Raw genomic sequence first — 13884 nt, 5'->3', positions numbered from 1 at the left:
TGAGCTTAGGAATAAGAGAATTCATCTTAACCTTCAAGGAAATACTCTTTCCTGTACATGTGGGTCCTTTGATTTCATTACCTGGTTGTTGGAAACCGATACCACGTTTTGGAATAGCGACACATACAAATGCATAGACGACAATGGAACCATCGTGGAATTAAATACAATTTTGAATTCTTATGTAAAATACTGGAGAGCATGTATATCTCATTTCTGGTTATCAGTAGCAATTTGCCTTCTGCTGGTGTTTTTGTTGGTCTTTACATTATGTTGCCTGATTATCAATAACCTTTTCAGATTAAAATGCATGGTGCTTAGATGGTTTGGAACGTCTTTCAAAATCCCTGAAAGACGCGACTTTACTTATGATGTGTTTGTCTACTATTCATCAAAGGATGATCATCGATGGGTGTGCAACACCTTTAGACAGAAAATGGAGACAGATAGAAGTCTGCGTCTTTGTATTCCGGACAGAGACTTTCATCCTGGTGATTGCACTGCAGAAGAGATTCTTGACGCCATCAACAACAGCTGGAAGACTGTCATCTACCTGACTGAGACCTTCCTGGAAGATGAGCTATGTTCCTTCATGCTCTCCTCGGCAGTCTATGCTAGCACGAACCTCATGCCCAACAGGCTGATCATTCTGTACTCCGATGACATCTTCGATCATCCGTTGCCACGAATCCTGACTCAGCTCCTGGATAGGGATAACAATTTCCCTTTGGATACGTTTGATGACAATGAGCAATGGGATCAGTTGTATTCGAAGGTACTGTGTTGGGTCTGAGATCAATTGCCCCGAATGCCTCGTGCTGTAAAGATATAACGTCAGTGCAAAAGAATGCCCAGAGAGTATTGTCCTCAGAAGCAGATTCAATTTGTTTTTAAAGGGGCGACTAGTTTGGGACATGATGCATATTGTAAAGCCGCGACGTAAGACAGAAATTCTCTCAATGATACTTACCCAGAAGCATGTATTCAGAACATTTCACCAAACTAAAATATAAGTTTTCATCTTTGATACTAAATGTTTTCTGATACAGCACTTAGTCCTGTGCCTCAAGCTGCCTGAATGAAAAAGGTTATTAGCGCTCCCAGTTTTTTGACAAGATTGTATGCCTTTGAAAGTTTTATATGAGTAACTACCTTGACCTTGTTTTGCGTACGTCTGAAATACTGTAAACATCTCTTGAATGACCTTGATTGACCTTGATCCTTACACTGGCACTAGAGGACTGCTAAAGTGAATACCCCATTCCCACATAATATTTCCATGTATAATGCATTTTGTCTTTTGAAGTGTAATATTTTGACATTTGCACTAAGGGGCGGTGGGGTAGCCTAGTGGTCAAAGCGTTCGTTCGTCACGCTGAAGACCCGGGTACGATCCCCCACATGGGTACTATGTGTAAAGCCCATTTCTGGCGCCCCCTATTATTTCTGTATATGTGTGTAGCCCTCTTGTTTGTCACTTAACGCAGCTTTCGGCAATTTTCCATCTGCTTGAAAGCGGTCTGTGAATAAACAAGTCAATAATAGTTTGTTTCTCATATATGCGGTTTACTTCCTAATAGATTATACTTATTTCCTGTCATGTGATATTGATATTTGTTTCCTAATATTTGTTTGCTTCCTATTATATTGTATTCGCTTCCTAATATATAAAATTGATATTTGTTTCCTAATATTTGTTTGCTTCCTATTATATTGTATTCGCTTCCTAATATATAAAATTGATATTTGTTTCCTAATATTTGTTTGCTTCCTATTATATTGTATTCGCTTCCTAATATATAAAATTGATATTTGTTTCCTAATATTTGTTTGCTTCCTATTATATTGCTATTCCTAATATTTGTTTGCTTCCTATTATATTGTATTCGCTTCCTAATATGTAAATTGATATTTGTTTCCTAATATTTGTTTGCTTCCTATTATATTGAATTCGCTTCCTAATATATAAAATTGATATTTGTTTCCTAATATTTGTTTGCTTCCTATTATATTGTATTCGCTTCCTAATATATAAAATTGATATTTGTGTCCTAATATTTGTTTGCTTCCTATTATATTGAATTTGCTTCCTAATATATAAAATTGATATTTGTTTCCTAATATTTGTTTGCTTCCTATTTTATTGTATTCGCTTCCTAATATATAAAATTGATATTTGTTTCCTAATAGATGAACATGATATATACGATGCAGAAACACCACAGAATAAAATCATCTATATAATACTACCATCATTGTGAATATAATGTACGCTGAAGACCATATTTCGCTCAAGGGACTAGCTTCAGACATAGGCTAACAACACGATGTTCGAGTTAACAACCTCGTTTAGTCTTACAGCTATCATTATTTCCAGAGACACGGTGACAAGCTCTTATCTAAGGAGTTTGGGACCTTTAGTCAACAGTTTAGTTAAAAACCCCGTGAACATCCGAAAAGGGGACAAGCTTGATTGGATATTCAGGCTCGTTAACTTGGTAGATGCATCTCACCGGATTCCAGTAACGCGATGCTCACATTGTCAATCACTGGGTTGTCTGGTCGACTTTTTTTTGCATACAGACCACCGTCATATCCAGAATATTATACACACACATCAAACATAAAAAAACATTATTTTACAAAGAGACTTGAAAATTGTTCCTGCTGTGTGGGTTCCTTTGCCCATAAGGGGCGGTGGGGTAGCCTAGTGGTTAAAGTGTTCGCGCTAATCCCAAGTCACTCACTCACTCACTCATTTGCCCATACGTTTCGAATCGTGATTGGTTACTTGCACCGGTGGCATCATCTGTTATGTTATGAACATCGTATTCATTTTTAAAAAAACATCCTGTTTTTATTCTTTGCATTGTTTATGTCTTTGGCGACACTCGAGTGCTTCTATATTAGGCTCATGTTATAATCAAATCAGGTTATTGTTTGGTTATTGGTAAGCAAACCCATATGTAAATATCACAATTTTAACGATGTTTATACATATTGTTGAATAGTATTTTCCTTACATATTGTTTTAAGATATTTAACATGTTGTTAAAAAGGTTTTTGCTGATGTAACTGGCCTAATATGAAATAAAGATGATTAGTATACACCAATTTGCTTTGAAATAAACTAATTTTCTTATTTAAAGAAACATGTTGACTGTAATTACCTGTCTGGACTTGAAGTACGTTGCCATTGGAACTTGGTGTAATGATGTCATTATCATTACATTTCGACACAAAACAAATGTGAACGCACTATTAGGTAGACGCTAAACCGTCATCATGCTGTTGATCACTGGATTGTCTGGTCCAGACTCGATTATTTACATACTGCCGCCATATGTCTGGAATATTGCTGAGTGTGGCGTAAAACTAAACTCACTCACTCACTCACCAGGAAAACACGATAAAACTTCTTTTGATAATGTTGTGTATATCTGTCAAAATGCTGATGTGGAGAAGCGGTTTAACGTCTCTGGAAATCCTGGAAACCATTCCACAGTTGTTCAGCTCCTGCCCGGTGTGAAGAACATGGCATTTTGCAGTAAGTAACTATGACATTGTTAGCTCAGGAAGTTTTATCCAGTATTCTTGATATTACATTTTGGTATACAGTGAAACATTGTTGTCTCGGTCTTGGATATATCGAATGTACAGTTGTCACGAAGTAAAACCAGGCCCTACGTATTCCTCATTTTGACAACCGCCTCCGTGGTGTAATGATTAGAGCGTCCGCCCGGAGATCACCGACCGCGTCATACCAAATTACGTTAAAATATGGTACTTGTTGGTCCCTGCCTGGCGCTCGGCATTAAGGGGTTCAACAAGGACAGGTCGGCTCGTAGTCAGTATAATGTGTCTGAGTGGGGTATCCGTGCTTCACTGCGGCATGGTATCTGAGTGGACTAGCACTATAAAACCAGCTTAAGTCTGGGCTAGTACAAGCAGCCGCACATACACATACACACGCATGCACGTCGTAATATTAGCGAAATATTCTCAAGCACGACGTAAAACCCAATCTCACCTCACCTCATCATTTTCCGGTTCTGTCGAACCTCGGATGACTCGAAGCATTTACGTAGGTAACTTTCAACTTCGACACAACAGTGTTTGACCTTATTTCGAAGGCTAACAATGTTGATAATGGTAGACTACGTCCAAACAAACCTGCAACATGTCACTGTCCTAACAGAGGAAATTAGCCCGTTGATCCAGACTGTCTGGATCAGTTAGTTTCTGACGAGGCCTGTTTTACGTTGTAATAAAAAAAAATTCCTTAAAGCCTAGATGGACTCATTCTTTGAACATGTTTATGTTATATTAAGGAAATTAAATACAACCAGGAAATAAATCACAATTCATGTCACGGGACTTCATAACAAGGAAGTTCATTTTAACCCATGTCCTTCGTGTTCAATACGTTGAAGAAAGAGCGCCATTAGCAAGTGAGTACTATTAGAAACCCTTCTATGACTACTAGCTACTACCAGTGTCTTGTGACGTCATGTTGAAGGTTAAGTTAAGGCTGGCTATCATTAGATAAACATTTGATAAATGAAGAAATTCACATCGCTGATCGGATGCATTTGGTTTGTTGATAGCCACCTTTAACTTCCGTGTATGTTCAGCGGCTTATGAAGGGAAGTTTAGGACATAATCTGTCAAAGTTAGGTTATACTGCTGAAACAAATATCTGCTCGTGATATAGTCCCAATTGTACAATCGACTCTGCTTTGGGCACAGATTTCTTATGAATGTGGAAAGGGTTTTGTCGCTTCCATTTCCAAAAGTGTAAATTTTCCACATGAGGTCCACAAGTATTTATGAAGCTTAGCATCAGAGCGAATGTACACCTTAGTATATGACTGCCACATAGTTTTAAACTGCAGTTTGTTGTGTTACGCCACATAGCAAATGATTGTGTCCAACTTTGTCCAACAATACGGTTGTGTCATTATTATCCGGTTCTGTCGAACCTCGGGTATAATATAATGGCGACCCGTAAGCAATCGACAAAGATGTATAAATGTGTAACTGGGGACCTGCCCTCGGGTCTCCACTGAGTGAAGGGGTGAGTTTAGTTTTACGCCGCACTCAGCAATTTTCAAGCTATATGGCGGCGATCACTCACTCACTCACTATTGATTTGGAATTGAAAGGCAGGTAATAGAAAGAAACCAGCAAAAAATAGATTCGTACAAGGAAACATTTATACACTACATCACGCTGTGAGATCCTTTATCCCATTTGTGAGAGATATTTAACAGGGCAGGGTGGGATTAGAGCACTTGACATACTTCTCATTGTCACTACTTCAAATGCCTTTCACAAGCTACATTAGACATATTAACAACGCTGGCAAAGCTTCTATTAATACGGACAGATCATCTGTAAGAGTGTGCAGGATTTTGTATTATAGTCTGTGGTTAATAGCAACCTTGAATATTCTTCCGGGAGGAAAACACGAGGTGAACTAGGTGTTTTGATGGGTTATTAAAAAAATTGTAATGAAACCCAGCACGGGCGAGGTCCTGTCAAACGTTTTTTATGAATAGTGAGCGAGTGTAGTTTTACGCCGTTTTAGCAATATTCCATCAATCACGGCGTAGGACACCAGAAATGGGCTTTTTCGTGAAGAAACTAACGCAAAGATATATAGTGGTCGTTCTAAAGGATTTATTATATACCTCTGATAGCGAAGCTATTACAGTGTTAAGAATATGTGAAAATATACTAAGATACAATTTTCCGACAGGTTGCATGTTACATATATCAAAGACCCATGAACATCCGTGTTATAATCGGTCTTCAGTAGGCGACTAACGGGATCGGGTGGTCAGGCTTGCTAACTTGGTTAATACATGTATTCGCAGATCGATGCTTATGGGGTTGATCACTGGATTGTCCGGTCCATATATTACAGACTGCTGCATATAGCTGGAATATTGCTGTGCGCGAAAACAACAAACAAACAAAACAAAATATATTACAAAAGTGAAACGGGCGATGTCGGTATACCATTGTTTATTTGACTTAAATGCGAAACTATTAACACAATGTTTCCCTGTATTTAAGTGCGAATTTCCGGGGCAGAAATAGATACATTGTTGAGGACAGTAGTTCTGTGTGCACGATGAGGGTGTAGCTAAATTAAACACAACGAGTGTCCCGATAACAGGAAGTCATACTATAACACATGTTCCCATAATATCACCACCCGTGAAGAGCCGGGTTAAAATATTGATCTTCAATACCCCATGCTTGTCGTAATAGGCGAATAACGGGGTCGGGGGGTTAGGCTCGCTAACTTGTTTGCAACATCGTATCCCAGTTGTGTATATCGATGCTCATAATGTTGATCACTGGATTGTCTGGTTCAGACTCGATTATTTACAGACCGCCGCCATATAGCTGGAATATTGCTGAGTGCGGCGTAAAACAACAACCAACAAACAACCACCCAACCAGCCTCTGTAGCAAACCATGTGATGCTGAAGATAGTATCGCATCCTGAACGTGATCTTCAAAGAATATGTACATGTACGCTTTCAGTGGTGTTAAACAACAAACCAGCCAATTTTAAAATATGGTTCAGGGGTGATGGGTAGCCTAGTGGTTAAAGCGTCACTCACTCATTTTAAGGTTCAGGGGTGATGGGGTAGCCTAGTGGTTAAAGCGTCACTCACTCATTTTAAGGTTCAGGGGGGTGATGGGGTAGCCTAGTGGTTAAAGCGTCACTCACTCATTTTAAGGTTCAGGGGTGATGGGGTAGCCTAGTGGTTAAAGCGTCACTCACTCATTTTAAGGTTCAGGGGTGATGGGGTAGCCTAGTGGTTAAAGCGTCACTCACTCATTTTAAGGTTCAGGGGTGATGGGGTAGCCTAGTGGTTAAAGTCACTCCAGGGGTGATGGGGTAGCCTAGTGGTTAAAGCGTCACTCACTCATTTTAAGGTTCAGGGGTGATGGGGTAGCCTAGTGGTTAAAGCGTCACTCACTCATTTTAAGGTTCAGGGGTGATGGGGTAGCCTAGTGGTTAAAGCGTCACTCACTCATTTTAAGGTTCAGGGGTGATGGGGTAGCCTAGTGGTTAAAGCGTCACTCACTCATTTTAAGGTTCAGGGGTGATGGGGTAGCCTAGTGGTTAAAGCGTCACTCACTCATTTTAAGGTTCAGGGGTGATGGGGTAGCCTAGTGGTTAAAGCGTCACTCACTCATTTTAAGGTTCAGGGGTGATGGGGTAGCCTAGTGGTTAAAGCGCGTCACTCACTCATTTTAAGGTTCAGGGGTGATGGGGTAGCCTAGTGGTTAAAGCGTCACCTAGTCACTCATTTTAAGGTTCAGGGGTGATGGGGTAGCCTAGTGGTTAAAGCGTCACTCACTCATTTTAAGGTTCAGGGGTGATGGGGTAGCCTAGTGGTTAAAGCGTCACTCACTCATTTTAAGGTTCAGGGGTGATGGGGTAGCCTAGTGGTTAAAGCGTCACTCACTCATTTTAAGGTTCAGGGGTGATGGGGTAGCCTGGGGTAGCCTAGTGGTTAAAGCGTCACTCACTCATTTTAAGGTTCAGGGGTGATGGGGTAGCCCTGTGGTTAAAGCGTCACTCACTCATTTTAAGGTTCAGGGGTGATGGGGTAGCCTAGTGGTTAAAGCGTCACTCACTCATTTTAAGGTTCAGGGGTGATGGGGTAGCCTAGTGGTTAAAGCGTCACTCACTCATTTTAAGGTTCAGGGGTGATGGGGTAGCCTAGTGGGGTAGCCTAGTGGTTAAAGCGTCACTCACTCATTTTAAAGGTTCAGGGGTGATGGGGTAGCCTAGTGGTTAAAGCGTCACTCACTCATTTTAAGGTTCAGGGGTGATGGGGTAGCCTAGTGGTTAAAGCGTCACTCACTCATTTTAAGGTTCAGGGGTGATGGGGTAGCCTAGTGGTTAAAGCGTCACTCACTCATTTTAAGGTTCAGGGGTGAAGATGGGGTAGCCTAGTGGTTAAAGCGTCACTCACTAACATTTACAAAATATATAAAACCCTGGAAGGACAGTAAAACAACTAGTATTACAATTAGATTTAAAACTAGTGTGGAAGGTTAAAACTAATAGCACTATTAGGACAATACAAGATAAAAACAGGCTATAGATCGCCAACAACTGAAGGTCGATCACCATACTAGGGGGGGACACAGTATTTACCTGCATGGACCCTAGTTGGATACACCATCCCTTCAGCTGCTGGCGATTGTAAAAATATTAGCCCAAAATGCTACGTTTAAAAATCCTGGTAAGTTTAGACTTTCGAAGTTTTGGGACTTACGTACCCTCTCACTACGATACAACCCCTCTTGAGAGCCACTACCAATCTAAGTTACTAATCAAACTACCAATCATTAAAACACAGCTATATACAGAACATATTAATCAAAATTCATTAATGAAATCAATTTCTTTTAAAAAACCAAGAATTAAATGAAGATGAACAGAATTAAAAAGATCCTTAACAGTTTTAACATTGAAATATTTATCCCTTATGATGGAGAATTCAACACAGTCAAGCAGGAGATGCTTGACTGTGACTCTCTCATCACAAGGGATACAAAACGGAGGATCTTCACCATTTACCAAATATTTGTGAGTGTACCTTGTATGGTCAATACGACATCGTCGCATGATGACCTCTTCAAATCTGGACTGACAACCCAAGTAAGTGTAACCGATATAAGGTTTTATTTAATGTAATTTATTTATACCTACTTGGGTGTCCCACTTCTTTTGCATCAGATCACGGATATAAGATCTTATAGCAGCTTTGTAATCAGACACTCATTTTAAGGTTCAGGGGGTGATGGGGTAGCCTAGTGGTTAAAGCGTCACTCACTCATTTTAAGGTTCAGGGGTGATGCAGTAGCTGCAAGAACTAATAGCCAGAGAACCCAAAGTTTCCAGATCAGTTAATTCCTGTTTTGTATCATTTGTTTTTACAAATAAGAAAGAGGTTTCTGAAATCCCATGATTCGAGTTCCCTTCGAATTAATCCTTTGTTTATTGTACTTCCTGTACTTCCGGGTTCAGAAAGCTCGCTTTCCATGCAACAACACCTGAAACATTCACACTAAGCTTTGACTTTATTAGTGTCAACGATAATGTTATTTTATTATTTGTACTTCCAGTTTGCTTATTCTCTTGTTTGAATTGATCGTGTATATTGACTTGAAATGGGTCAATGTTTCTGGTGGTGGAGGGAATTCCCCGAGTTTCGTCATGACCTCATTAGCATGTATCTATGCCGAGTTAACTGCAAAAGAAATGTTCGGGTCGAGAGATAATAAATTCGAACTCAAAATTCGTACCAGTAGGGAACCCATTTCAAAAGAAACTTACAAGACACAAGGCTCCGAATAAACTTGAGGGTATGGCAGAGGTTTCATTGGTCTGGTGAAAGTCTCCAACGTGACACTGATGGCCGTTGTCGCGCATGGAGGCGTCGCAACGAGGAACGTCATTGGACGATCCATGCAGCTACACCCTTTGGTGGGGGATCACTGAAGGTGTGGGGCTACGTCATGCGTGACGTATCGGTCGGATCGCATTACTGTACCTGAGACACTCAACGGTCAATGTTATGAACGGTACTGAATACTTCATCTTAAAAACCACCCACTTGCCGGTTTATAGATGACAATGCTAGACCGTTCCCCAGCCGCCATCGCGCCATCGCACAATGCCATCTAAACATTACCATGGCCCACAAGGAGTCCCGATATGAAACCCATCCAGCATATACGGGACTGTGTTGGACGCCAAGTTCGAGGCAGATACTCCGATTCAGTGCTGCTTCATACAATCGCAACAATCTGTGTTTGGGAACTGTGTGACAATAATATTGGTGACGTAGTCATGGTGACCATACTTTTACGGCATTGTTGATATTCAGATCTTGTGATTGTATTTTCAGATTGCAAGTAAATTGTTACCAAACAATTTCAGTTTAGTTTTTGTTTTCATCAGAAACAAATATGTTGAAGTTTTTTTATCTAAAACGTGGGATTTGGTTTTCAAAGCATGTACCGCAAGTAGTGTTTTCGTACATATAAATATATAAAGTGAGTGAGTGAGTGAGTGAGTTTGGTTTTACGCCGCTTTTTAGCAATATTCCAGCAATATCACGGCGGGAGACACCAGAAATGGGCTTAACACATTGTACCCATGTGGGGAATCGAACCCGGGTCTTTGGCGTGACGAGCGAACGCCTTAACCACTAGGCTACCCCACCGCCCCTAAATATATAAAGTGATGGTCCCTGATTAATGTCTGTGTGTGTATTTCAACAGTGTTCTGCCTTCAGTGCTCTGTGGAATCTGGCATAATCAAGATTGATTATCATATTGCATGGACGTTGTATATCCTGCTGTATTATATATTTCTTTACCCCAGTAATAGCCGTTTTGATATAAGAGAAAACTTTAAGTGAGCTACAGAGCCTCTTTACTTTATTCTTCTGCTGCGCTCCAAACATTATTGAGTGAGTTTATTTTTACGCCGCTTTTAGCAATATTCCAGCAGTATCACGGCGGGGGACACCAGTAATGGGCTTCACACATTGTATCCATGTCGGGAATAGAACCCGGGTTTTCGGCGTGAAGAGTGTAGTTGAGAGTACATCATTTTAGCAGCATCTATTCATTTCAGGCATGATGCTGAACGAACTTCTCACAATCGTCACTCTATGGTTGGTCGTCTCAGGGCTGCTTTCACAGATGGATGATATTAACAGGTGCGTGTACAAGGAGAACGAACGTGATTTAGTTGCCAACTGTTCTAGCAGAAACCTCACTGCAGTCCCCGAAGGATTTGTTAAAAATGTGACTGTCATTGATTTGACAATGAATAAAATAACAAGCATCGGAAAGATGTCCTTTCCTTACCGTCTGAAGGTACACACGCTCAGTCTGCATCAGAATCTGCTTACTCATCTTGATGAAGGTTCTCTGAAGAATTTACCAGAACTTTCGAAACTTGACCTTGGAAGAAACAGGATTAACTTCACATTGTTACCAACAGGTCTCTTCAGAGGTCTTCCACTAAAACGCCTTTTAATGAGTAACATGAGTGGTATACTCAATACGGAATACCCAGAGGATGCATTTCTTGATCTCCATCAGCTGCAAGAACTCTCCATTGACGCTCCTCCAAACCCAACATTTGGTGTCGGATTTCTCAATATGAAAAATTTACAAACTTTAACCATTAGCTTTTGTGAAAAGGAAAGCTTAAATACAAGTGCATTTGAAGTTTTCCAAAAGTTTAACCTTTCAGCATTTCAGATAAATGCATGTGATATAGGGCAGGTTGATACAAATATTACTGATATATTTCCAAATTTAGATATCTTAGACATTAGGGACACGGTCGGCACCAATCTACCCAAGCGATTAATGAGTTTAAAGAATTATGAAAACTCATCCATGCAACGAGTTTCATTCATAAAAAACGTGGGGGGAGATAAGGATCCTACTGAATATTGTAACATATTATCAAAAAATTTGACACGTTATCTTATCACAATGTGTGTTTCAGAAGTGTATCTTATTGGTAACCAAATACGAATCATTGAGAGAGGTACTTTGATTCAGCCACCATTTTCCCAATGCCTTCGCGTTTTAGATCTCAGTCACAACATGATCCTCGAAGAGTATGGGATACTTGAAACGCTTTACTTTTATCCAAATTTGGTCTTATTTCACTTTGAACAATTTTTGGAAGATCTCAAACAGGCTTATCATGAAGTGTTCAATTTCTATGATGCAAGTTCAATTTTTCAAGACGCAAATGAAATTGTATGGCCACCACACAACTTCGAAACATGTCTCTTCACTGTGGGTGCTGAAAAACGAGACAATGAAGTTATTCTACAAAATGAACGTAGTAAAAGAGAGATTTTGTTTTGGTATTTCCTCGAAACCTGACCTCGCTGTATTTTGCACCATCATTAAAACCTTTTGCTAATATCGAACATAATATGTCTTTTTTGGGAACTGAAAACTGGTCAAAAGTGCGTTTTTCCAACTGTTCGGTACTAGCAAAAAATGTCAAGTTCTTTGGACTAGAGAACCTTCACAGTTTGGAAATTTCTGGCAGCGGATTTACAGAACTACCAACATCATTTATGAAATCCTTCCCCAATATTCAAAATCTGTCATTAAACTATATCACACAGGGATTTAGGGAAATAAGTGAAAACATAGACTCTGTATTGGGACACTTTGAACACCTTGAAAATCTGCACCTTGTAGGTAATGGTCTTTCTGATTTGCCCAGAAATGTAGAGAACATAACAAATATCAAACTAATAGATGTCTCGTATAACTCAATAAAGGAACTGAGTGTGGGAACAAGAACCAGACTAGATGCTATGACTCAGAAGAAAAACGTGTTGGTTAATCTTCGTGGTAATGTTCTCTCGTGTGGATGTGATTCTCTTGAATTTATTCTGTGGTCAATGGACTCAGAGGTAAATTTCGCTGACGATAAACATTACACGTGTCGAAATGATAATGGGACTTTAATCCATGTAACAGATATTGCACATTCATTCATGAAAATTTGGAGAGAGTGCATTTCTTTGTTCTCACTTTTGTTTTCAATTTGCCTCGTTTTCCTATTCCTCTTAGGAGTTTCTCTAAGTCTTCATATTGCAAGAAATATCAATTTAATAAAGCGATGGAGTGTCAAATGGCTAGGCTTGGACTTCCAGCGACATTTTAAGTATGATGTATTTGTGTACTACTCATCCAAGGAAGACCCTCAGTGGGTGTGTAGCACCTTGAGACAGAAGCTGGAAGATGAAAGGGAGCTTCGTCTCTGCATTCCAGAAAGAGATTTCGATCCAGGAGTCTACACCTGTGAGGAGGTTCTCGGTGCCATAAATCAAAGCTGGAAGACTATTATCTATCTGACCCAGACCTTCCTGGAGGACGAGCTATGCTCCTTCAGGCTTTCATCTGCTATTTATGTCGGTGAGAACCTGACGTCTGATAGATTCATCATACTGTACTCGGATGCAGTGTTCCGTCACCCACTTCCTTCTATCATTAATCAACTTCTGGACAAAGACAATAGGTTTCCTATAGAGAGGTTCCATGAGAGTTCATTATGGGATCAGCTTCACAGCAGGATCTTATGTAAGGATTGACAGTAATATTGGCGTTTCTGTTTCCGAAATGCAAGTATCAATACACAATGTCATTTAGAAAGACCCGTGAAGGTCCTGGTTTGAATGAATCTTCAGTAACCCATTCTTGTCTTAAGAGGCGACTAACGGGAGCGGGTGGTTAGGCTCGCCGGCTTGGTTGACACATGTCATCAGTTCACAATTGTGCAGATCGATGCTCATGCTGTTAAACACTGAATTGTCTGGCCCAGACTCGATTTTCTACAGACCGCCGCCATATAGCTGGAATATTGCTGAGTGCGGCGTAAAACTAAACTCACTCACTCATTTAGAAAGTGGTCAAATATAACACATGTTATATTTGGGATTACATTTTCTCGGTATAGGACTGATTATAGTACTTTGGGTTGAAGCCCATCCAGGATTCGAACCCGCACCCTCAGAGTCAGGTGCCTAATCGCAGCCACACAAAGTCAGTTGTCCGACTTTCATTTCTGTGAAAGCTGCGATGGCTAAGTAGGTTAGACGGCTAACTTTGTGTGCTGTTAGTGATTGCATGATGTTAATGATCGAATTGTTACCTCAACAAAATTCACGTCTGGGAAGAGCATCTGTCTGAGGAGAAGTGGGTCCGTGATAGATTCCCTGGCCGTGTCTAACACCCATGAAGATCCGGGTTAGAATTGATCTTCATTAACCCATGCTTAAGAGGCGCTTA

General features: G+C 40.2%; 2 protein-coding genes across 2 annotated transcripts; both read left to right on the top strand.

The window, feature by feature from the left end:
- The first annotated feature begins 436 nt into the window (after nt 1–436).
- On the top strand, nt 437–1082 carry LOC124259980 (myeloid differentiation primary response protein MyD88-like). The gene is made up of 2 exons (XM_046694203.1): nt 437–775; nt 1050–1082. The coding sequence occupies exons 1-2, from the start codon at nt 437–439 to the stop codon at nt 1080–1082; spliced, it is 372 nt and encodes a 123-aa protein (XP_046550159.1).
- Nucleotides 1083–4372: 3290 nt separating this feature from the next.
- On the top strand, nt 4373–13316 carry LOC124259984 (toll-like receptor 4). The gene is made up of 2 exons (XM_046694208.1): nt 4373–4451; nt 10685–13316. Exon 2 carries the CDS (start codon nt 12015–12017, stop codon nt 13185–13187), a length of 1173 nt encoding a protein of 390 aa, XP_046550164.1. The 5' UTR covers nt 4373–4451; nt 10685–12014; the 3' UTR covers nt 13188–13316.
- The last annotated feature ends 568 nt before the right edge of the window (nt 13317–13884 follow it).

Source organism: Haliotis rubra, unplaced genomic scaffold (genome assembly GCF_003918875.1).
Source record: "Haliotis rubra isolate DU_JTF1 unplaced genomic scaffold, ASM391887v1 Scf746, whole genome shotgun sequence".
Classification (NCBI taxonomy): domain Eukaryota; kingdom Metazoa; phylum Mollusca; class Gastropoda; order Lepetellida; family Haliotidae; genus Haliotis; species Haliotis rubra.
Note: the sequence above shows the minus strand (reverse complement) of the source record. Positions and strands in the feature narration are given on the sequence as shown.